Source organism: Hypomesus nipponensis, chromosome 12 (assembly GCF_054491055.1).
Source record: "Hypomesus nipponensis isolate SF chromosome 12, ASM5449105v1, whole genome shotgun sequence".
In the NCBI taxonomy this organism is placed as follows: Eukaryota; Metazoa; Chordata; class Actinopteri; order Osmeriformes; family Osmeridae; genus Hypomesus; species Hypomesus nipponensis.
The window spans coordinates 5,971,709-5,995,577 of NC_140372.1; the positions used below are offsets into that span (position 1 = coordinate 5,971,709).

A 23,869-nucleotide genomic window follows, 5' to 3' on the forward strand; every position below is an offset into this window, starting at 1 on the left:
CACAAACACAAGCAGAGTAGCAAACGCACACAAAAAGGAGCGCACAGTACTAAGTATGATAACAAGGGACAGTTCATGTCCATGTATGGCTGCTGTGTGTGTTACCTGACTCTCACCTCACATCATGGCCAGCAGAGAACACTGAACCCTGACCTCTGCTTCACCCCCCCCCCCCCCCCCCTGAGAAGCCAGAGGAGACGGACTCCCCCTACAGACTCCCAACACAGAGCTGACCTCTCGTCTCAGTTACAGCGCTCAGGGGTCAACTGACTCTGTTCCCTCCGCGAACACGAGAGGTCAAAGGTCACTATGTTAAGGAAGGTTCAGATGTGCTTCCTGGGTGAGGAGAATGGACCTTTGTTTTGTGTCCGGTGAACCCTGACCTTTTATCGCTAAGACCTTCATCTGCTGCTGCTGCTTGTGTGGCTGTGAGTCCTACACCTCCCTCAACAAAGAACCTCCACATTTAACTCTGTTTCAGGTCACAAACAACTATTTTGGATGGCAAAACACGTTGTGAAACTGGATAAGGTTATAAATGGAAGTTTGTGTATTAGTAGGCAGCTGAGCATATTGCCATCTGCTGGCCAGAGGGCCACTTTCCTGGGTGGAGCAGAAAAGGGTGATGAAAGGAGTGTAGAGCCCTCTAGTGGTAAAAAGTTGCACTGAGTTCTCTTGGAATAAAATTGTTTTTTGTAATAACAAAATAAAAGGCACCACAGTGATTTTAAAATAGTTTTGGATCCATTTTTGCTTCAAACAATTATTGTAAAAATCCTAAAAACCTATTCCAGATAAATCTACAGTATCATGCAAACAGCACAAAGTGAAATGGTATGAAACAAAATGCATTTAGTACTTTTTCTACATGGCAATATCACCAATGGCAATAACACACACCAATACAAACACACAGGACTCAGACATGGAACATTAAAATATGAGTAACAAACTCTAAAATAGAGTCACTATAGAAAACTTAATACATAGATAAGTTGTTCATTATATGACACAAAACTGTCAAAAATATTTTCCAAATATGTAATCTTGTCGAAGCTTGGTCCAACTGGACAAACAAAAAAAATATTTTGGTACAAAATGTCATCAGAAAGAACATCTCAACATTACAAATGGCTGTTAACACGCACGCACCCACCCACCCACACACACACACACACACACACACACACACACACACACACACACACACACACACACACACACACACACACACACACACACACACACACACACGCACACACACATACACAAACCCAGTGGAATGATTGTTTTTACAAAGAGAGAATCAAAGATTGATTGTAGAAGAAATACTAACACTTGATTGAACACGACACTATTTACATATGAGCAATTCCAGTTGTACAGAGAGAGACAGACAGCATTTGGTCTGTAGCTATGGAGATGCTCCCTCCACGTGATGAGAAGAGAGTTCTGTGGAACATGACGAGGAGAGCATCTTAGCAGAGTTTTGTAAACACCTTGCCCTGGATGTCGGTGAAGAGAACCCAAAGGTCTTTGGCTTCCATTGTGGATGACTCATCTCTGACAAAGGAGAGGGTCAAGGCGAGGGTTTGAGGCACGGGTCGAGGGTCTGGGACCAGGGGGGGGTCAAAGGTCAGGATGGGGGGGGGGTCAGATGTGTTTCCCGGTGAGGAAGAAGAGGGGGCGGTCCTCCTTGGCGTTGGCCGTTTGGAACTCGTGGCTCAGACGGAAGAGCCACTCGTCCTCCAGCTCTAGACGCACCACCGTCTGACGGAGAGAGCTGCGGTCTGCACAGATCACACACAGGGTCGCTCCTGGGGGGGGGGGGAGGGAGGGAGAGGGAGGGAGAGGGAGGGAGAGGGTAGGTGGGGAAAGGGAAGAATCTGAATCAGAATCTGGTATTATTCGCCATGTAGGTTTACACAAACATGGAATTTACTGTGGCCGGAAGGTGCAAACAATAAACGTATATACATATACGGATCTTCAATCAAAAAGTACAGTAGTCTAACTAATCCTAGGAACTAAAAATCAAAAAAAGAAAACAATTTATCGTAAATTGTAAATAAGATCATAAATAAGATCATATCAAAGAGGAGAACAGACTCAGATGCGTCAGAGATTCGACCTCGATCTCAGCCTGTGTGTGTGTGTGTGTGTGTGTGTGTGTGTGTGTGTGTGTGTGTGGTGGTGTCTGTGTTGCGCACCCTTGAGGAAGTGGAACTTCTTAAGGAAGCCCGGAGTGACGAAGGAGTCGCAGAAGCAGAGCAGCAGACCGCTGAAGAGCAGCCCTGTGGTGCTGATGTTGATGGAGCGAGGCTTGGAGCTCACGAAACACACCGTCACCTGGGTTAAACACAGACCATTATTAGCTTTGGATCTTACATACAAGAGAGCACGTTCACTTGCGTGCCCAGGTGTGTGTGTGTGTGTGTACCTCAGGTCCCAGGTTGAGGTAGCAGTCCACAGACAGGATGGGGTGTGTGTAGTTGTCTGTGCTGAGGGGGAACAGGTGGTGGCTGGTGTACTGCAGGTACTTCTCCAGGAGCAGCTGTGCAGGCGTGGCCAGGAACAGGTGCTTGCTGTCGGGGGCACAGATGTACTGGGAGGGCTGCACCGAGGTGGGGACGTCCGACACCTGGGCCACAACACACACACACACACACATGTGAGCACACACACACACTCGCATAGCACACGCGTGTGTGTTCACGTCAACGTGAAGATGCCCAGTGCGTGCGGGCGGGCCTCCGGCCCACCTTGGTCTTGATGATGAAGGTGAGGTATCCTCCGATGGCGATCTGCTTCTTCATCACGCTGTAGTTGTTGAAGCGGCAGTGCAGCAGGCCAGCGCTGTGCGCCCGCAGGGAGAAGTCCACGTCCTCGCAGGTGAAGCGCTCACGGTCGTACTGCACGTCCCGGCTCAGCTCCACGTTCAGGAGCAGGAAGTCGTGGAGGTGACCCCGGGAGAAGGGCTCCCGGTGAGGGCCCCCCGGGCCCCCCGCCCCCCGGCTGCTCCACTGCCTGATGCCGCAGAGTGCGTACTGGTGCAGCTGGGGGCACGCCTCCATGTGCTGCAGCACCTGCTTCAGGGACACGTTCCTCTCCACCGGGCCTGAGCTGCTGGGGGGGGGGGGGGGGGAGGAGAGGTGCGTGTGAGACAGGAGAAAAGATTGAATGTGTACTAGCATCTGATATCGCGCGTGAGAGAGGGAGGAACTGTAGGTGCAGGGATGCAAACACATGTATGGTCAAAAAAGAGAGAAGTAATTTCAGCCCTCGCCCCGCAGCAAATATCCATATCCTTACTTTGCCACCAACCCCCTGACATCCCTGGCCCACCTCTACATGCAAATTGAGTAAAATGACATTCTGAAGATCAAAATACACCAACACTTATTTGGAATATTCGATTTCATTTTTTATTCCGATACATAAACTCTTATTAAACTATATAGCACTTCTTCTGGTTTTACTCCTTCCTCTTCTTCCTGGCCACCTAAGGGCACTAAATGTTGATGATCCAAGCCAACTCCTTCAGCTGAGTAGCCTGGGAATGGCCCCTCACCACAGGATCAATAGGGGACAAAGCCTGTAGGGTCTTACTTTTGAGAGGTAGTTTATTCTACTTGCCACAAGCTGTGTATGGTCACCTTCCCAATAAAATCCATGACAGTAGGCGATTTCTTTAAGACTGCAAGGGAAACTCGGCTTCCCCTAAAATGTCCAAAAAAATGTACGGTCAAATATTTACTATTGTGTTAACATTTTGAATGTGTTAGAACACGTTCATCTCGAAGACGAGTTCGTTCAGAATCAGATACATTATAGTAGCAGGTCGACTGACTCGATTTCCTTCTCATACTTTCCCATAACGTCACAGTGCATTTCTCTGTTGAAGCCCAGCATCCAGGGACTTGAATGGAGCTGCTTTGAACAGTTTTTTTGGTGCTTCAAAACTATACGGTCACTGGATAAATGCTGCAATCATCTCCCGGAAATGAGTTTCTGCATTTCGGGATGTCTGGATTTTGTACTATAAAAAGTCGCCGAAGCTATTCGAGCTCAGTCCTATTAGCGGATTTTGCAAGTGTAGTCAAAAGAAAAACTGCTGCAACCTATTTCTTGGTATTTGTTGACGAAATTGCTAGCCATTGCTGGCCAAATTGATGAGCCTGCGTTGTTGCCAATGACACACACGACCTGCGTGACCCAGAAAGGTTGCGGCCAATGTTGAGTGAGTGAGTTGTCATGGTGATTACAGTTATTACAGAGCTTTAGATTGGACACGCACCAATGAAAACTTGCTTGTATTGCGTCTAGGTCCGGATCTGCCTATTGAGTCACCTCGCCATAGACAGTAAAAGATACGCAGCAAGAAGACACACGAGTAGGCTTGCGCACATACTGCTGATTTGCTTATTTCCTATTTACTTGTTTGGTGGAGGCAATCCAGAATTACTGTTGGTGCAATTATAATCAGCCCCCCCCCCCCCCTTAAAAAAAAAACTCTTCGGATCTGCACGATTCACACAAGTCACCCAAACTGACGTGAAAAAAGCGGGAGGCGCCGAACAGCGCGCCGTTTGCATCCCTGTAGGTGGTCGTGTGTTCTGGTGTGAGCCGTGTGTGTGTGTGTCTGTCTGTCTGTGTGTGTGTGTACCCGAGTGAGTCGAGATCCACAGTGTTCCACATGACACAGGAGTCGTCAGAGAGGATGATGAAAGGCCACACCTCCCCTGCCGTAGCCCCGCCTTCCACCCGCCTACTCCTCTCCAGCTCCAGGTTGTGATAGGAAAGCTCCTTAATCAGGAAGTGGGCTGCACCTATGGTAGAGGGAGGTTGCAGGGAGTGGGAGTTATTAGTGTGTGCTTGTGTGTGGTGTGTGTGTATGTCAATCTGAGTGTGTGTGTGTGTGTGAGGTCAGCTCACCGATCCCGGCTCCGTTGAAGACGGTGGGCAGGACCAGCATGATGTGGTTGGGCCAGTACTTCTTGTACACGGCCATCTCGTACTCCTTGACGACCAGGATGTGGAGGTGTGAGGCTCCGTCCATGGCGTGGTACAGGTTGAACAGGCCGTGCTCATGGCGGCCCGTGGTGGGCGTGAAGATGGGACTCTTGATGCTGTCTGGGTTCTGCTGAGGAGAAGCGACACACACGACCAGTCCCAACTGAAGTCAAGTCCACCATTTTGTTTTATGTTTGATTTGATTAGCAGATCACATCTCTGTTAACAGTCAGACAGGGGGATACAAGTCAAGAAAGAAACTAATTCATTGAAAGTCAAGTCAGAATTGTGAAACCAAGTAGATCAAGTTTGACACAATATAACATTAAGACCTGTGTGATCTTTAGTCCACCATGCTGGTGGAAAAGAGATTCCACTCTGGGCTGATTAACTTGTTCACTTCTTGCTTCTTTTTGCTACGGTGAAGTTTTTGTGCTCTGTGATTGGACAAGAGGCTGGGTTCAGGTTGGCTTACCCAATCAGAGGCGAGAGGCAGCCTCATGCTCTCCAGCTGGCCCCCTGATTGGCTGAAGCTAAAGTGGTGCTCTTTGGATTTGGGGATGATGAAGTAGAGCTGGATCTCTGTCCCCAGGAGCAGGTGGGAGAAGGTGAAGGCATGCAGCGTCGACTCGTACATCTGCAAACACACACACACACACACACACACACACACACACACACATAGGAGAAGTTTAGGGCATCATGCAAATGCTGTCAGACTAAGTGAGATTTTAGAGCATAAGTTTCCTGTGTGTGTGTAAGAGCACGTGTGTGTGTGTGTAAGTGCATGTGTGTGTGTAAGTGTAAGTGTGTGTGTGTTCTGACCTGGTATCTGGGACTGAAGCCCATGTACAGGTGACACTGCTCACAGTGATGGTAGGTGTTGTAGGCAGCGTATTTCGACAGCTTGATCCTGGCCGTGCGTCTCCGCAGGTACACTTCCTCCTGTCGTCTGGGGTTTCCTAGGGGGGAAGGCAGGGGCAAGGGCCAGTCAGGAAGTATCCCGGCAACAGCTGCTCCATGACGCATTTTAATACACGTTACAATTTAAGCTAACCCTCCCCTTTACAGAAATCAATACAATACTTGGCAACCCATATCATCGCATTAGCATCACATTTTTACTAACTAAAAAAAGACTGAGATTGTTGATATTTTGTGTCCCTCTTCCACCAGGCTGTGGTTGGGCGCCCCTGGAGGCCAGCCCGGCCCTACCGTCGGTGCTGGGCGTGTAGTCTGGGCAGTAGACAGAGCTGATGTCCTCATATTTAGGGTCGTGGATGGTGTAGTCGAAGGGCATGCTCCTCATGCTGTCTGGGTCGGGCCAGCGGGAGTGGGCTGGGTGGTACTGCACACACTCCTCCTTGGTACCTGAGAAGACACACACACACACACACACACAAATATGAACGAGAGTTCCCCCATGCCAGGTTTCTAGAAGGTTCTAGAGGGTTCTAGGTTGTGGTTGTAGAAGGGGTCCTACTGTAGTTGATGTCCTCCTCATCGTAGATGTCCACCTCCATCAGCCTGATGAGCATGCGAGACAGGATGCCCAGGAACTGCAGGTACGCCCCAGTCTTTCCCACCTGGACCAGGGCATTGAAATATACCATTTACACACCATGCACATGTGCACAATGTATTTATCATTGTGTGTCTCCATTCATTGTTGTTTGTCACAAAGAGTGTCTGAGTGTGTGTTCGTGTCTTAAAGTGTGTGTGTGTGTGTGTGTGTACCTGTGGAGGCCCGCTGAGCAGCAGTCTCCGAGGGTGGAAGTTGTCTGCCCGCCCCTCGGCTGCCCGGTTGCTGCTGTCCATGTGGTGAGGGCGGGGCAGGGTCCACTGGCGGTAGTACAGGGACTGCTCTGTGCAGGTCATCATCTTGCTGAGCAGGGGCCTGGTGGGGACCGCAGGGAGGACAGGGGGTTCGAATAAAACGATCACATGAGAATATCAGCTGTCATCGTTGATCAAAGTAGCTCTCAGAAGCTACTAACAGCAGTGAGGCGTTACATAGTACACATCCTCAGGACGTTTTTTATTTGTATTAGCTCTACATCCACATTTTCGTGTAATGTGTCACTGTCAAGAGCTAGCCGGTCGATTTTGAGCCCTGCACGTCCTGATCTTGTTGAGCAGGAGAGGACAGTAGGTGCACGCCGGAGTGCAAATCAAGCGTCCCCCAGTATTCCACCAGTGATGGTGCGCCGCTGCTCACCTGAAGCTGCTGGCCCAGGACACGGACAGGTGAGGCAGGAAGGACGTGCAGCGAGGGAGGCCGCTGCCGTCGCTCGCTGTCATGATGTCATAGAGGGCGCGGGGCAGGAGCACGGAGGGGGGGCGGTTCACCCCCCGGGACCAGGAGCAGCTCTGGAGGGGGGAGGGGGTGCGGGGGGAGGAAGAGTCTGAGGAGGTGGACTTGGAGGCTCTGCGCTGGGCCTGGGGGCCGTCGACGGGGGCGGAGGAGGGGGCGGAAGAGAGAGCAGGGGCGGGGGAGGGGGCTGGGGCGGAGGAGGGGGTGTCTGAGACCCTGGGTGGGTTGGGGGGGTTTGGAGGAGTGGTGTGGGTCTGTTCTGGGGGGGCGCTGTCTGGGGGGGGTCTGGTGGGGGAGGGAGGGGAGTGGCGCAACCCTGAAGACTTGAGGCCTGAGGAGAAGAGAAGAGATTGTTCGGATTGCAGTATTATTGCTGTATTATTGCTGTATTATTGCTTTATTATTGCTGTATTATTGCTGTATTATTGCTGTATTATTGCTGTATTATTGCTGTATTATTGCTGTATTCAAGTATTTAAGATAACCCACCCATCATGAACTAGAAAATCTTGACTGCTGTGATAGAGTGATAGAGAGAGATAGGTAGATAGTGTGTGCGTGCGTGAGAGTGTGTGTGTGTGAGAGTGTGTGTGCTCACCACTGTCCTGCCCCTCCTCCTCCTCGTTGTCAGTGCAGCTGAGTTTATCGGGGTCGCTCTCCAAGAGGTCACTGTCAAGGCCGGGGGCATGGGGGGGGCGCGACTCTTGAGACTCCGCCTTCACCAGGTAGGCAGCCAATCCCAGCTCCTGCTCTAGAGCCGTGCGCTGCAGGTAGGAGGAGCTTATGACACGCAGGTCACAGTACTTCAACGACCTGGGGACAGACAACCAATCAGGATGGGATGTGTGTGTGTTGGTGTATGTTTGTGTGTGCATGACTCGATGTGTGTGCATGTGTATTTATCTGTTCATGTGTCTCTGTGCTATGTTTATAGATGTATTTGTGCGTACATTTGTTTACAAGTGTGTGTGTGTTAATGTTAGTGTGATTGTGTGTGTGTTTGTAGGTGTGTGTGTGTGTGTACCTGGGCAGAGACTCCCCCAGGGGGTCTGCTCCTGACAGGATGAGCAGGCAGGGCAGGGCCTCCAGCTCCAGGTAGGTATGAGGAACCCAGTCCTCATCTTGGACCTTCAGCCAGGCCTGGAGACACACACACACACACACACACACACACAGGTGTTATCCACTATCATCACCAAACTGAGTAACAGTAACTGTTCTGTTTTGAACACAAACTGCCATTCAGTAGAACCCCAGGGTGCCAGTCAGCTGACTGCCAGGCCTACCCTGATTCGCTGGGTGAAGCACGCTCCGATGCTGAGCTCCCGACTGGGGTTGCCCAGGACGATCTCAAACTTCTCCTGCAGGCCCAGACGCTCTCTCACATTGGTCAGTCGCTGGTGGGCCCACGCCGCCAGGGCCAACGAGGGGATGCGCAGCAGCACCATGTGACCGTGGTGGGCGGGGCAGCGCTGAGCCGAGTTGAGCAGGCTCTGGACGATCTCCAGGGTCTCCACGGAGGTGTGCTTGTGGAGGCTGTGCTCGCCAGAGTCCCCCACACGGCCAGACACAGCCATGAGGGCCACAGAGTAGTGCTGGACCAGAACCTGGGTCCGGATCACTGCACTGTGAAGCTTAGGGAACCTGCACAGGAGGACAGGGTAGTAGAGGTGGAGGGGGTGTTTGTGTGTGTGTCTTTGATGAGTGAGTGTGTGTGGGTGTGTGGGTGTGAGTGTTTTACCTCTCTTCCAGGGCTGAGGCCATGCTCTCGAAGGAGCTGTCGTATCGCAGCAGAGGAAGACCGCTGCCCGAGTGAGCCGACTCCAGCTGCTCCGACACACCAAAGTACCGCGTCCTTTCATGGTACAGGTCCACGTCCTACACACACCCACACACACATTGGTCTCATGCACACTGAGCATGAGGATAAGAGGAAGGAGGATCTGCAGTGTGTGTGTGTGTGTGTGTGTGTGTGTGTGTGTGTCGTACGTTGTTGGAAGCGGAAGGCCAGTGGATCTCGTTGTAGGGGCTGATGCGTGTGTGCTGCGTCTGCAGGGCGAAGGGGAACGAGGTCACGTGGAGGGTCAGGATGTTGGGGGCGTCCCGGATCTGAGGAGAGTTCAGCAGGCGGTCCACCAATCCCAGGCCGGCGTCACCTGTGCCACTGTACAGCCCGCTGGACACACACACACAACATCGAAGGGTTCAATGTTGTATCACGGTTGGACGTCGAAAAGTGAAGTTGAACACACAGTTTAGCACACACACACCTGCTGGTATCCCAGTGAGCATGATCGTGGACCAGAATGTAGAGCGTGTATGTGTTCCTGTGTGCTTCCTGTATGAGGTCATCAATGCGCGCCCTGGCGTCCTGGTCCATCTTCACCACGTAGCGCTCACCCTCCTGTTGGGACGAACACTCCTGCTCCAGACCCAGCTCCTGGAGGACCCCTGCACACACACACACACACACACACACACAGGGGCAGGGATTAATACACACATACGGAGAGACAGAGAGAAATGAGGAATTAGAGAAAGGAGAGAAAGGAGAAAAGGGAGAGGAGAAGGAAGAGGAACAGGGACGTTTCTACACGGGGGTCTACAGGGGCCAGTGCCCCGTGTAAATATGTCCCTGGCCCCCCCTGTGGCCCCCCTGAGCTGAATTTTTCTTCTTCTAGTCGTGACGAGACGTTTGTATGATTTTAATGTAAAGCCAAATTAAAGTATTTAATGTTTGAATATCATTTGTTTCCGTTTTTTTATGTGCCCCTCTGATTAAACACTGGCCCCCCCTTGCCCCCCCCCAGTAAAATTAGTCTAGAACCGCAACTGGAGAGGAATAAGAAGAAAGGAGAGAAGGAAGAAGGGGAGAGGAAAAGGAAGACAAGAGGAGAGGAGCAGGTAGAGGAGGAGAGAAAGAAGAGGATGAGGAGAAGAGAGGGGAAGTGGAGGAGAGGCAGAGTACCAGAGTTCCAGAGGTGCAGCAGGGTCTGCTGGAAGGTGATCTGGGAGGGGGGCACACATATGAGGAAGTGGAGCCTGTCGAAGGAGCCCAGGTCCAGGTTCTGGGTGCTAGAGTCAGCGATGGCACACACGTGGGACAGCAGCTTCCTGGCCACGGCCAGCTGGATGGGACGCACCTGACGCCACTCCACACAGTACTCTACACACACACACGCATGGACACGCACGTTAACACCCACATATTTGATTCCTGTGATCAAGGTCTGACACATACATTATGGCTCCATTGCTGTCTGTCTGATGAGAGACTGGAACACTAACCTGAGCATCTGTCCTTGGGGCTCTGGCCTCGCTCTTTGGGACTGTCAGTGTGTGTGACTGTGCGTGTGTGTGTGTGTGTGTCAGTGCGTGTGTCTGTGTCTGTGTGTGTGTCAGTGCGTGTGTCTCTGTGTGCGTGTGTTTTGGGGCTCTCTGTCGAAGCTGCTGACTCCTGGCTGCTGGATAAGGGAGAAGGCTGGCTGCTGGTCTCCGTGGTAACACTGTCCAAGAGGGTGTCCATGTTCCCGTCTGACACACACACACACACACACACACATACACACACACACACACATACATAAGAAAACAGAAACAGTGCCCATCACACAGTGAAAGCAGTGACACCCACCCACACACACCCACACACACCCACCCACACACACTGCGGCTGGCTGGTGTTACCTGGGCCCAGGGAGTGGCAGAAGGCTGTGAGATCCTGGGTGAGACCAGAGGACAGCTGCTGGGTGATCTCCTTCAGGCCCTCGGCAGGAGAGAGCATGCTCTCAGCCAAGGCACGACACTGGTGCTTCCCTGATGCGCACACACAGAGAGGGGTCAGACACACACACACACAACACACTGATACACACACAACACACACACACTGAGGTTTCAGATGTCACCACACCTGTCACCACCACGCAGGACTGGGTCTCCTGGCCCGCGGCCGTGCAGATGATGACCACGTAGTTGGTGTGTGTGAGTCTCCCCTCCATCAGACTGGAAAACACCTCGGCCAGACCCTGGGCCAGGCTGCTGCCCTCCCCCAGGACCAGCACCCCCGCCCCGCACGACGAGGCAGCCAGCTGGGCCAGCCAGGGCAGCTGGTTGGGGGTGAGGGGCTGGGCCTGGGCCTGGGGCAGGGTGAGCCCGCCGGAGGGGCCCTGGGGCTGGGGGAGAGGGGAGGGCTGGGGCTGCTGGTACTGGCGGATCTCACTCAGGTGGGACTCTCTCCAGGAGCGCATGAAGATTTGCTCCAGGTCCTCGATCAGAGGCACTTGGTCTGGCCCTGCGGACAGCCAATCGCGAGGAGTTTTACTGGAGCCGCGTGGAGCTCGCAGCCAATCACATTCGAGTTGCTTTGATGAAGGACACACACAAACCCTTCATCCCTTTATCTCTCCCCTCTCCCTCCACCCCATCTCACCGAGCTGCACCAGGTAGTAGACAGTCAGCAGGACCTGCATCTGGGTGGAGAGGGGCTGGATGGGGGAGGGCCCGTAGTGCTGGTAGACCTGGGGCAGGGTCTGGGAGCTCTGGTAGCAGTCATGCAGCAGGGGGCTCACACACACCTCCCCCACGTTACCGACCAGGGGGGGCAGCGCGCCGTGACCTGGGGAGGGACACACACACACACAGACACGCAGACACACACTGCTGTCAGACATGATACAGTGATGAGAGCAGGAGCTGGAGGACAGTAACTTAACTGTGGAATATTTCCCCCAAAGAGGAAGACAAGCAATGAGCAACTAGTAAAGATTTAGGTATGGAAGGATCAAGGGAGGAGAGAAGGAAGGATGGAAGAATGAAAGGATGGAGGGTGGAGGGGTAAACAGATAGAGACACACACAGCCTTACCTTTGAAGATGACAGGCTGGAGTCTGCAGGTGTGGAGGAGCTGATCAGGCACTGTGACGGACAGCCCTGGGGAGGGCGGGGTCAGCGAGGACCCCTGGGGGGTGCTGACTGCACCTGCACTGTCTGGAACGCAGGCATACACACACACACACACACACACACACTGAGGCATTTACCAGACAGAATAAACACCAAAAACATACACGCCTCATACACATTTGACAAAGTTTGAAGCAAAGGAAAACACACACACACACACTTTAACACAGCCCTCTACCTGTCTTGTTTCGGGTGATGTGAGAGGAGGAGGAGGATGAAGAGGTGGACATGTTGACGGCAGCAGGCTCTGGCCCTGAGGAAGACTCAGGAGACCAGCCTCTGTGTCTCTTCTTAGGAGGGCCAGCGTGGGTGGCAGGACCTTAGAAACACACAGACACACACATTATCAAACACCTGGAAAACCCTCAACCTTCTGGAGTACATTCTTCATCACCTGGAATACATTATCAACCACCTGGAATACATTATCAACCACCTGGAATACATTATCAACCACCTGGAATACATTATCAACCACCTGGAATATATTATCAACCACCTGAAATATATTATCAACCACCTGGAATATATTATCAGCCACCTGGAATATATTATCAGCGTGATAGTCAGACAAGAGAGGCAGACAGACAGACAGACAGTAGAAGTGTTTGGTACCGTTATAAAACAGTTCAGCCTTTGTTATACATTAACCAGGACCTTCCTCTGTGCCCTCAGACAGACACAAGCTGTTCATATGCAACAGCACTCGCACAAAGAGCCCACATGTTAAAGAGCCAATGAAATCCCTGGCAGGCAGGCCGGCCGGCAGGAAGGAAGGAAGCTTCATGTTTCACAACAAAACCCCAGAATGAGACAGGGGCAGAAAGAGAAAGAGAGAGGACTTTACTGCCCCGCTTTATTGAGGCGACAGTCTGGGAGAGAGTGTGGGGGAACAAAGACAGGCAGAGGGAAGGGGGGGAGGGGGGGCGTTTAGGGTCCCAAGTGTTGGTATATGAAAGGCAGGTACAACAAAAGAAGGTGACACACCCCCCACACTTACTGCTACTAAGGCTTTTAACACACACAAACACACACATACACCCTTACTGCAGGAGAGCTCTCTCTCACACACACGTGGTAGTTACCTATAACAGTGGGTCTTGACGGCCCGTTGGAGAGAGCGCACGACTGCTGCAAAGGCTGCTGGGATAGGGGGACGTGGCTGCCGTTGGTTAGAGGGGGGACGTCTGCCAAGTGGGGGGGTGGAGAGAGTGAGTGAGAGAGAGAGATTTAGTTTAGTTAGATAGTTTATTACGTTTATTTATTTCAGTCTAAATAGAGTTTACAACTAAAAGAGTCCCCCTGCAGGAGAAGGAACTGGATTGAGATAAGTGTGTGTGTGTGTGTGTGTGTATAACCTACCTGTGTAGCTGCCTGGTGTGTGCGCAGGGTGAGCGGGGAGTGCAGGGTTGTGGAGCAGCTCCTCTGAGGTCACATGACCCTCTGAGGTGTTTGAGGTTGTCTGACGTGATCTGCTGTCTGCAAAACCCAACATAAACACACACCTTTAGACACACAACGTAACGTAGCCAAGCCTAGCCGGCCCTAGCCTACCCTCGCTAGGCCCAGTCTAGTTTAGCCTAACCTATCCAGACCCAGCCAAGTTTAGCCTAGACCAGACCAGACCAGGTGTGAATGTTTCAGGTTGTTGGCGAGATCAGTGGTCTAGCATTAGCTTGAGGCTCTGACCTCTCCAAACCCTTTGACCTCTAACCTCCAGTTCCCATGGCCTTTCTGGGCGATCAACCCACAAGTACAGTAGGGTCAAAGGTCACGGTGAGGAGGAGGTGTGGAGGCCGCACCTTGACCTCCCTCCATCACTCCCTCCCTTGTCCCATCCTTCAGGCACTCCTGTCACCCCCCTCCACCCGCCCCTCACCTGGTCCCCTCCAGTAGATGGGCGCCCCCCTGACCAGCTGTCCCTGGGGGCTCCTGTGGAGCAGGTACTTGAGGAGCTTCTGTTTCTTGGGCTGGGTGCTGAGTTTCAGGTTGATGTGGTTGGAGAACTCTGTGAAGTAGCGGAAGCCTTTCTCTCCACAGCCCATACAGGCGCCCGCAAACCCTGCAACAGGCACACGAGCGCAGGGGAGTGAGTGTGCGTGTGTGTGTGTGTGTGTGTTTGGGATTGCAATCCCAATATTCAAGGCCATTCAAATAATTGTTTCCATGGTGACCACCAGCCTATTATGAGGGCTAAGAGTTACGTACGTGTGTGTGTATGTGTGTGTGTATGTGTGTGTGCACCACTGGTAAGGGTGCCCTGACCTTGTTCCTCTTAGCTCACTTTTACTTCCGTACATTCATGTGTGTGTGTGCGTGAGTGTGTGTGTGTGTGACCCTCACCTAGCAGTGCGTTGTGTCCTCGTTCGTCAGGCAGGAAGCTCCGGTCCACGGCACACACCAGCAGCGTGTCGGGGAGGCCGGGGGCCTTGGTCCCCACCAGCAGGAAGCCAGGAGGGGGCTCCAGGAGGGCAGAGGTCAGAGACGCCAGGCGCAGGTCCCTGCCTGCCTGGCAGAACCCTGAGGAAGGCCGGGACGCGTTATGGATGAGCGTTAGTGCGGCAGTTTGCTAGTATGCTTGTGTGTTTGGGTGTTTGTGTGTTTCTGTGTGTGTTTCTGTGTGTGTGTGTGTGTGTGTGTGTACCGTCGGTGGTGCAGCAGCCCTCCGGAGGGGGCTTCATCTGGTAGGGGACCGGGGGGCTGTTAGACTCCGAGCCATCTTCCTCCTCCTCTTCCTCATTGCCAGGTCGCCCTGTAGAGAAACAGGACCCGTTTCTGTCACTCGCTGGAGTGACAGTGAGAGAGTGAGCAATGATGCGTGTGTGTGAGAGTGTGGGCATGTGTGTGTGAGAGAGAGTGTGTATGTATGTATGTGTGTGTGTGTGTGTGTGTGTGTGTGTACCAGTGTGAGCAGGGGGCTGCTCTGCCTCCAGGTAGAGCTGGGAGAAGACGGGTTGTGGAACCACCGTGTTGGAGCGCAGAGACGCCTCGATGGAGTTGTGGAGAACCTCCTCGAAACGAGTGGTCCTCAGCTGGCCGGCATACGAGTTCCCCATGACTACACACACACACACACACACACACATACATGCACACACATGGACACACAAAGAGATGAGGGCCAGACCAGAGAGAATGAGAGGACGAGAATGGAGAGGAGAGAAAAAGAGAAGGCGTTTTCTGTTTTTATTGCCTTTCTACTGATAACTAGACAGGGTTTATTGCAACTCTTCAAGATCCACTTCCTTTAGGAAGCTTTCCAGCAGCAGACACTCACGCACACACTCCCAGGCACTCACTCACACTCACACACACACACAAACAGAGCCAGGCGGGTGCCCAGTCTAAATATAAACAATCAACTCCACCATAAGGGTCAGACTGCCCTGACCAAGAGAGTTCTCTCTCACTCACACACACACACACACACACACACACACACACACATAACAACACGTGGGCTCAGCTTGGAGGGAAGGAGTAAAGTCTCATCTATGCCAGAGAACATCTGATCTTCTATTACTGTACTGTATCGACTTACATTTGCATTAGACTAACTATTTAAACTAAATAGTAAAATAATGTTTATATATATATATATATATATATATATATATATAAATGATCTTGACACAAAATACTGTACAGTATACATAGTATTTGTCGATATACAATTACTATGTATACTGTACAGTATTTTGTATCAAGATCATTTACATATCTGATACACAATTAAATATGTAAACACAACGTCTTAATTAGTGGTGACTAGGCCTTGTGAAGTGGGACATTTATCATGAGGGGGTTAGAAATTGTGTGTGTTTGTTTTTGAAGTGTGAGTACATAAGCAACACTCCTCTTTCTGACGGTTAGTCGAAGGGAAAAACACATATCAACAAAGCCTATTCACCTAATCCCTGCAGTGCACATGCTGCTGCCACACGCACACACACACACACACACACACACACACACACTGAGACAGCCTCTCAACACGGGTTACAGCCTTTTATCTGGAGACACTGAGAGACTCTTTCTCACCAGAGGGACTGAAGGACAACACAAGGAGAAACCTCACTGAAACTCCAACAGTGAGTTCCAAAGGTGTTCTCCTGAGTTTGGGGAAGGAGACAGAGAAGGAGAGAAGTAATGACCCAGTCTGACCCAGGCCAGACACGGAGGGAGGTCATCACACCTCCACAATGCAGGAATGGAAAGAATAGAAAAAGGAGTGGAACAGGCAAGGAGGGAGGAAAGGAAGGAGGGAGGTAGATAAAAGCACAGATGACTCCCGGCCCCCCTCCCCCATCTCCACTCCCGCCCCCTCTCCTCATTACAGGAGGGTGGGACATCCTTTCATCCCCCCCACTCCCCACTTCCCTCATCCCTCAGGGAAGAGCAACATGATTGTAGCTGTTTTATGACTCAGCCCTCATCTTTCATCCCCTACTTCTTCCATCCTCTCCTGGCCTGTTTTTAGAGTACACCCCCCCCCCACACACACACACACACCCACACGCACACACACATACACTCCCCTTTCCAGTCTGGCAGGAGTCTCAGTGATGTTATACAGAATGTATTACATGTGAATATATATTTATTTTGTGAATTACAGAGGAGACCTACGTCACTTTTTGTGTCAAATATAATTGAGCTTGGTTGGCTTGATAGCTGGGCAGTACATCCATTGTGTAGTGTAAAGTGTGTGTGTGAGAGAGAGAGAGAGAGAGAGAGAGAGAGAGAGAGAAGTTGTGTGTGTATGTGTGTGTTGGATAAAGGTAGTCAGTAAAAAGCACAAACATCACCTGCTGGGCTGGGAACACAAGGACAAGAAAACACAGAATGCAGTCATTAAATCACACCCACCCACACACACGCACACACGCACACACACACACACACACACACACGCACGCACACACACACACACACATCGTCCCTTTATCCATGAGCATCTCATGAACACGAGGTCAGAGGGCAAGTCCAGATAACAATGATCTGTCCAAACTTTGATGCGACCAATCCCCTGCATGCGCACACTCACACACGAATACACACACACACATACACACAAATACACACACATACACACATGCACACACACACTCAGCTACAGTTTTGTGTCATCAGCTCAGTGGACACAAAGGGCTACTTCCAAGGGTCAGAGGTCAGGCTGGGAGGGTGAGGCAGACAGTCAGGGCTCATTCTCCCAGGCAGACCCTCATTCCAGCAGCCTTTTCTCTCTGCTGCCAGCCCCTCAACCCCTCCCCTCCCCTCACGGACCCCTGACCTACCACCCCTGCACCCTCACTGGAGGATCACATTACACTCACACACACACTCGCACACACACTCACACTGCTCCTTAGAGTTTGAGAAGCAGCGAAAAAGAATTTGCGAAAAATAGTTATAACATGAATTGTAAGTCAGAGAGAGAGAGAGGAACATAGAGAAAGAGAGAGCGGGATAAAGGACGAGAGACTTAGGGGGTTGGTAGAGGAATGTGTAGCAGTTCGGTGTCAGCTGGTGAATGTGGAATCTCTTAGCGTCTTCAGTCCAGCTTAGCAGATGCTCTCTACATTACCATGCACTGACCCTGAGCAAACAGGCTCTTTCAGGGTCCTCTTCTCAAAACCTCTTTGGATCGATGTCATGATGCACACTACAGCTGGAGGCCAGAGCAGGAGAGCAGAGTGGGGGAAGGTATGCATGTGTGTGTGTGCGTGAGAGAATCTACTCCAGTGCATCCACCTGTGTAAAACAACACCCCCTCCACTGAGAGATCCAGAGGAGCAGGCACCACCTGACCTCCTGTCTCCGTAGCAACACTTCCTGTCGCCACACTGGGAAACATGCTAATATGGTTCAGTCATTAGAACCAAAGGCTCAGACCCAGATCAAGACCAGGACCACAGACGGGACTTAGACTCAGATTTAGTACCAGGATAAGGACCAGGGAAGGACCAGGGAAGGACCAGGGAAGGACCAGGGAAGGACCAGGGAAGGACCAGGGAAGGACCAGGGAAGGACCAGGATTAGGACCAGGGAAGGACCAGGGAAGGACCAGGGAAGGACCAGGATAAGGACCAGGGAAGGACCAGGGAAGGACCAGGGCCAGGACACTGGCCTCTGGGATTCATCTTTTTGTCATCCTTGAGACAGAATCTGTTAATAGTTCCTTTTATTATCAAAGTCTGCAGGGTTGAGACAGCCAGTATCTGTCCTTGGGAACAGAGACAACACACACACACACACACACACAGACACACAGACACACACACACAGACGCACACACTTTGTGTTGTCTGCCCAGGAAAAGCATATATCCAGAAACAATCAATCTCAGTTCCTTTTGATGATGCTAAGATTTTTTCAAGAATGTATGTGGAACATTATTTTTTATGGAACAATTATTTTATTAAATATTAAGGTACTACTCTATAGTATTTAGGTATAACACCTTTTGGCCATTGTTTATGCACAACTATGTTGTCTTATCTTTGGACAGCACTATGTTAATGCTACCTGTTTCTTTGTATACAAAACAAAGTGATAAACTAATACTGCTGTCGTCTTAATTTTCTTGTTATAGAAAGAAGAACGCAACAATACATTGTCGATGATAGTTCAGTATTTCAGTTAAGTGAGCATCAAAGTGACAATGTGATGAAACGCCATTCCCTGATGATGGATGGAGCCGACACCGGGTACTGACAATAGTCTCATTGCTATGAACATCCCTTGTGGTCAAATCATTCCAAACATATTATTTGTAAAAAATGAAACTGGAGACAGTCAGATCAAAAAAGTGTATAAATATATACACTTAAACGATATGTTTCCATATAAACGATCCCGTAGTGACTAGAGAGGTCAGCTTTCACTCTGCAATTCTTTCATTCCTTGTCTCGTGAAAGGAATAAGCTAGGCTAGGCTATTTGGAAGAGTAGCTGATGACTTTATGTCCAGTTAACATGCAAACGAAACGATGGTGGTCAAATACCTGATATGACTGTTTGATGTCTTACAGCGTATCGACTAATAGGACTGAGTCCACATCGTTCTCATCGTTATGCTTAAAGAATATGGTGTCGATGAGACAGCATCGGCTACAATAACGGGGGTAAAACAAAAATAAGTTTAAGAGAAATAAGGTTTACCTGTTAGTAAGATATTCAACAAAACACCAAGTCAACGTACCTTTTATTCAAGTAACGTCTTGTTGATTATCCTTAAGCAATACGTCTACGTTAAGAATTAATTGGATATTCCGCCGGGGCTACATGTCCACTTCGTTTCTTGAGTAGGCTACTACTAATCCAGTTGACGCGCGTGTGGGTCGCTCATCCTCTCTGACCGCACCAGTCAAATGTCCCTCCTCCTTCGGGAGACAATGGTATGGTCCGAAGCGACACGAACATTGATTGAAGACCTGAGGAAAGCCGCCGGGGAACTAATCCGAAACCGTTTATTACTGTAACAGTGGAGTAGGAACCACTCAAGAAATTTTGCGTTTTTTACAAACAATTACCGAACAATTACATCTTTCGCGATGGGATCATAACATGACATCCTGTGCACATTTAGTGTAAAATATGTTTGGCTTGGCTTAATTAATGTTCTTTGCTTGGTTTAATACACTTAGCTAAAGCAGTAATTTGCAAATACCGGCCGTTAACATTGAATATACCGTTTCAAGTTGTTTTTCAGCGTATTCATTCTTCTTTTGATTCATACAAGTATTATTGTTGATGTTGTTTTGTAAATAGTACAAAACGTAAATAGTTAAACGGACCAAAATGTACAACTTTCCCCCCAGTTAGTAGTTACATTGGATTTGTTAGACGTTGTCGCCCTCTTCTGGATACTTATTCTAATTACAAACACATCGATGAATTCTCCCACGGCATAAAAGCAGACTCGAATTGCCCCCTTGTGGCTGATTGGATAAACTGCAAGAACAAATAAAAGCGTAGAAGAGCTTCCGGAAAGAGTGATGAACGGGTGCTCTCACCAGAGTTGTTGAAAGGATGTAGGCACATGGTCACAGGCGTTCGAGTGACATACATTTAGCAGGCTTTTATACATTCATACAAAACTTGAACTTTTAATTGTCTTGCATGTTTAGGGTAAAATGTATTTTAGTCTTTTAAAGTTGTCTTAAGTTTGTCTGTGCAAAGTGACTTTTAAAGCTATCTGTGACTCCATTCAGGATAACTCTACCAGAAGAATCTAATTCTGCTTCTGAGATGTCATTGTGTCACACTCTACGGCAAAGTTATACATGAACATAAGCCCACACACAGCCACATCCAATACTAAAAACACGCACACACATGCACAAACAATGGTTCCATTAACATGTATTTTAGTCTGGAGGAGAGAGAAAGAGAGAGAGAGGGAGAGAGAAAAAGACAGCCTCATATCTCCATTGCTTCATCTCTGCTGAGACAGAATTATTAAAATGACACGAGCACATCGCACGCTGTCACCCCGCGGGGCCACCACACACCGTCACACTCGTTCTTTTTCTCATTTTCTTTCTTGCCCCCCACCCTTCCTCCCACACACACGCCCTCCTCTACCTCCTCTCCCCCCCCCCTCCTCCTCCCACACACGCCCTCCTCTACCTCCTCTCACCCCCCCCCTCCTCCTCCCACACACATGCCCTCCTCTACCTCCTCTCCCCCTCTCCCCTCCACCCCCCCTCCTCCTCCTCCCACACACACACCCTCCTCTACCTCCTCTCCCCTCCACCCCCCCCCTCCTCCTCCCACATACATGCCCTCCTCTACCTCCTCTCCCCTCCACCCCCCCTCCTCCTCCTCCCACACACACACCCTCCTCTACCTCCTCTCCCCCCCCCCTCCTCCTCCCACACACATGCCCTCCTCTACCTCCTCTCCCCCTCTCCCCTCCACCCCCCCTCCTCCTCCTCCCACACACACACCCTCCTCTACCTCCTCTCCCCTCCACCCCCCCTCCTCCTCTACCTCACCCCCCCCTCCTCCTCCTCTTCTCTGAGGCAATCCGTCATCATGACGGGCTCCAGTCCCCCCGCTAAGTGCCCACGGGCGCCACAGACAGCCGCTGGTGACGGGAGCACTCCAGGGTTGTCACGCGCTAATACGCCCACTGCCCTCCCCCCCTTCCTCGCCCACACCGGAGTGAGAGAGAGAGAGAGTGAGAGAGAGAGAGAGAGAGAGAGAGAGGGGGAAGTGTATTCGTCTTGATCTGAGTCCACACGGTGGTGACGACGTTCCGGCCCTCGTGAGTGAGCAATACCGACGCCACACCGTTGTTACTGAAGGTAAATGAAAAGACACGCACACCCCCCAATGACATAGCCGACGACACCTCACCTCACTTCAACACTCCTCCTAAAAATAACAACTCTCGTCAACACTTCCCGCCCCCCGTTGGGCCTCAGCCTTCGACCCGGGCCGTTCAGACGGGGGCCACAGCCTCAGCAGAGAGGCTGAGGTGGAGGTCTCTAATCCTGGTGAGTTATGGCAGTGCGGCGCTGGTGCGGCGCTGGTGCGGGCCGGGCCGGGCCCCTGATGGGAGAACAGGTGTTGGACGAGGTCCAGCGGGGCAGGGGGGCGGGCGGGTGATTCATCGGGCGGGACCAGACCCGGTTCCCCCGGCCTGGGGGGACGATTTGTAAAGGTTGTCAGAGGGTGAAGGGGTGAGGGGAGGAGAGGTGGGCTGAGGAGGGGGAGGAGGGGGTAGGCTGGGAGAGGAGAAGAGGAGATTCCAGGAGAAGTCATCTCATAAACTGATACTTTTTTACTGATGAATTTTTCTGTACTGCTATTTTATCAAGGTAAACTAAGAGAAAACTACTTTTAAATTGTTTCTAAGCTCTAATAAACGCTTGAACAATACTCAATAAACTCTGTCTACAAATCAATCCCATATTTTACATCAGCCCCATACTTCATGCATCAGTATAAACCAGTGGTGATATAAAGGGAACGTGCAGATGCTGTGCTGTACAGTCCAGTCCCACAGGCCACGGCAAATGTGTTCATGAGAGGCAAAAAAGAAGGTATTTCTAATTTACACACAACGATGGTCAAAGTCGTTTTGATGAAAATGATAGTGGTTTTGCAAGCTGTAAAGCATATCATTATCATTAGGCATTTACACACTGATCCAGCCTAGCCTAGGCTCTGCTCTGTGACACACACAGACCCTCCAAAGTCATTAAATCCCTTTAAAAAGAGCCTCATTTGAGCAGCAATAAAAAATTTAATCATTTTATTACCAAAAGAGTATTTAACAAGTCGCTAATGAAATGCCAAAGGCAGGTTCTCTAAGTTTAACCTTCAGAAAGAAAACCATGTATCACTTGGTCTGTCCTGCGGCATTGTGGGAAAGAAATGTCACCCTCCATTATCTCCCTCACCTGAAGTGGTGCATCTCCCCCCCTCTCAACCCCCTCACCCCCCACCCGTGCTGTCAGAGAGGGGGGTGGGGGGTGGAATTAGGTGATTCAATTATTACCCATCTTTACGCGTGAGCAAGGGAGAGAGCACAGCTGCACACACACACACACACACACACACACACACACGCACACTCATGGCACACATCACACACTCGTGCGTCTCACACTGTGAGCAACTTGTGACGGGACGGCAGGGTGTAAAGAGACAGTCCCCTGCTCTCTCACAGGCTGTTCTCCCTGCCGCCACGGCAACCACACTCCACCAGAGCTCTCCACGGGTCAATTAACAAGAAAATGAGAGAGAGATGGAGAAAGAGAGAGAGAGATGGAGAGAGAGAGAGAGATGGAGAGAGAGAGAGAGAGATGGAGAGAGAGAGATGGAGAAAGAGAGAGAGAGATGGAGAAAGAGAGAGATGGAGAGAGAGAGAGAGATGGAGAGAGAGAGAGAGAGATGGAGAGAGAGAGATGGAGAAAGAGAGAGAGAGAAATGGAGAAAGAGAGAGAGAGATGGAGAAAGAGAGAGAGAGAAATGGAGAAAGAGAGAGAGAGGGAGAAAGAGAGAGAGTGAGCTTCAGTCCGCTTGACCTGCGTGTGCAAGAGAGTGGGGGGGTGGGGGTGGGGGGAGTGGGAAAGGACAGAGAGAGAGATAGGGAGAGAAACATGGGAGAAAGACATGGATAGATGGAAATGGAGAGAGAAGAAGAGAAATTGAGAGATGGAGAGATAGATGGAGATGCATAGAGACATGGATAAGAAAGTGAAAAATGGAGAGAGGGTGAAAGAAAAAGATATAGAGAAGATACACACATACAACTGCCTGTATGTGCTGGTGTGTGTATAGTTAAATGTCTATGTTAGTGTGTGTGCATGTGTGTATAGCTATGGGTGTGTATGTGTGTGTGTGGTGGGGAGGTGTTTGTGAGTGTGTGTGCCTCTGAGAGGTCTATATTTTCAACAATGTCCTTAAGAGGCAAGGAAATACATGCAGCGCCCCTTGTTACACTAAAAATGGCTCCATACATTACTTCTGCAATTCCTTTGACGCACCAAAATAATTTATGGCCAGTAACAAAAATATTAAATTTCCAATAACAAGTTTTTGCACTTTACTGAGGGGAAAT

At 50.5% G+C, this 23,869-nt stretch overlaps 1 protein-coding gene across 1 annotated transcript; it reads right to left on the reverse strand.

Moving 5' to 3' along the window:
- Nucleotides 1–758: 758 nt before the first annotated feature.
- Nucleotides 759–19,674, reverse strand: greb1 (growth regulating estrogen receptor binding 1). The gene is made up of 32 exons (XM_084668474.1): nucleotides 19,496–19,674; nucleotides 15,195–15,350; nucleotides 14,937–15,044; nucleotides 14,636–14,812; nucleotides 14,172–14,354; nucleotides 13,655–13,771; nucleotides 13,378–13,479; nucleotides 12,471–12,611; nucleotides 12,194–12,316; nucleotides 11,760–11,945; nucleotides 11,241–11,621; nucleotides 11,015–11,143; nucleotides 10,616–10,861; nucleotides 10,296–10,493; nucleotides 9,598–9,778; nucleotides 9,317–9,503; nucleotides 9,069–9,205; nucleotides 8,614–8,971; nucleotides 8,352–8,467; nucleotides 7,926–8,140; nucleotides 7,232–7,658; nucleotides 6,751–6,910; nucleotides 6,497–6,599; nucleotides 6,229–6,384; nucleotides 5,839–5,975; nucleotides 5,489–5,650; nucleotides 4,936–5,140; nucleotides 4,667–4,829; nucleotides 2,763–3,123; nucleotides 2,441–2,641; nucleotides 2,211–2,349; nucleotides 759–1,817 (listed from the first exon to the last, which is right to left on the reverse strand). Exons 2-32 carry the CDS (start codon nucleotides 15,346–15,348, stop codon nucleotides 1,654–1,656), a joined length of 5,817 nt encoding a protein of 1,938 aa, XP_084524600.1. The 5' UTR covers nucleotides 15,349–15,350; nucleotides 19,496–19,674; the 3' UTR covers nucleotides 759–1,653.
- Between the last annotated feature and the right edge of the window lie 4,195 nt (nucleotides 19,675–23,869).

Bases quoted from the DNA above. Each gene is read 5' to 3' on its own strand.
- greb1 (XM_084668474.1), bottom strand. From the start codon at position 15,348: ATGGGGAACTCGTATGCCGGCCAGCTGAGGACCACTCGTTTCGAGGAG. The intron at 11,622-11,759 runs GTGAGATGGGGT...GGCTGTCCGCAG, and splicing joins CTACTACCTGGTGCAGCTCG to GGCCAGACCAAGTGCCTCTG. The intron at 4,830-4,935 runs GTGAGCTGACCT...CCTCTACCATAG, and splicing joins CTTCAACGGAGCCGGGATCG to GTGCAGCCCACTTCCTGATT.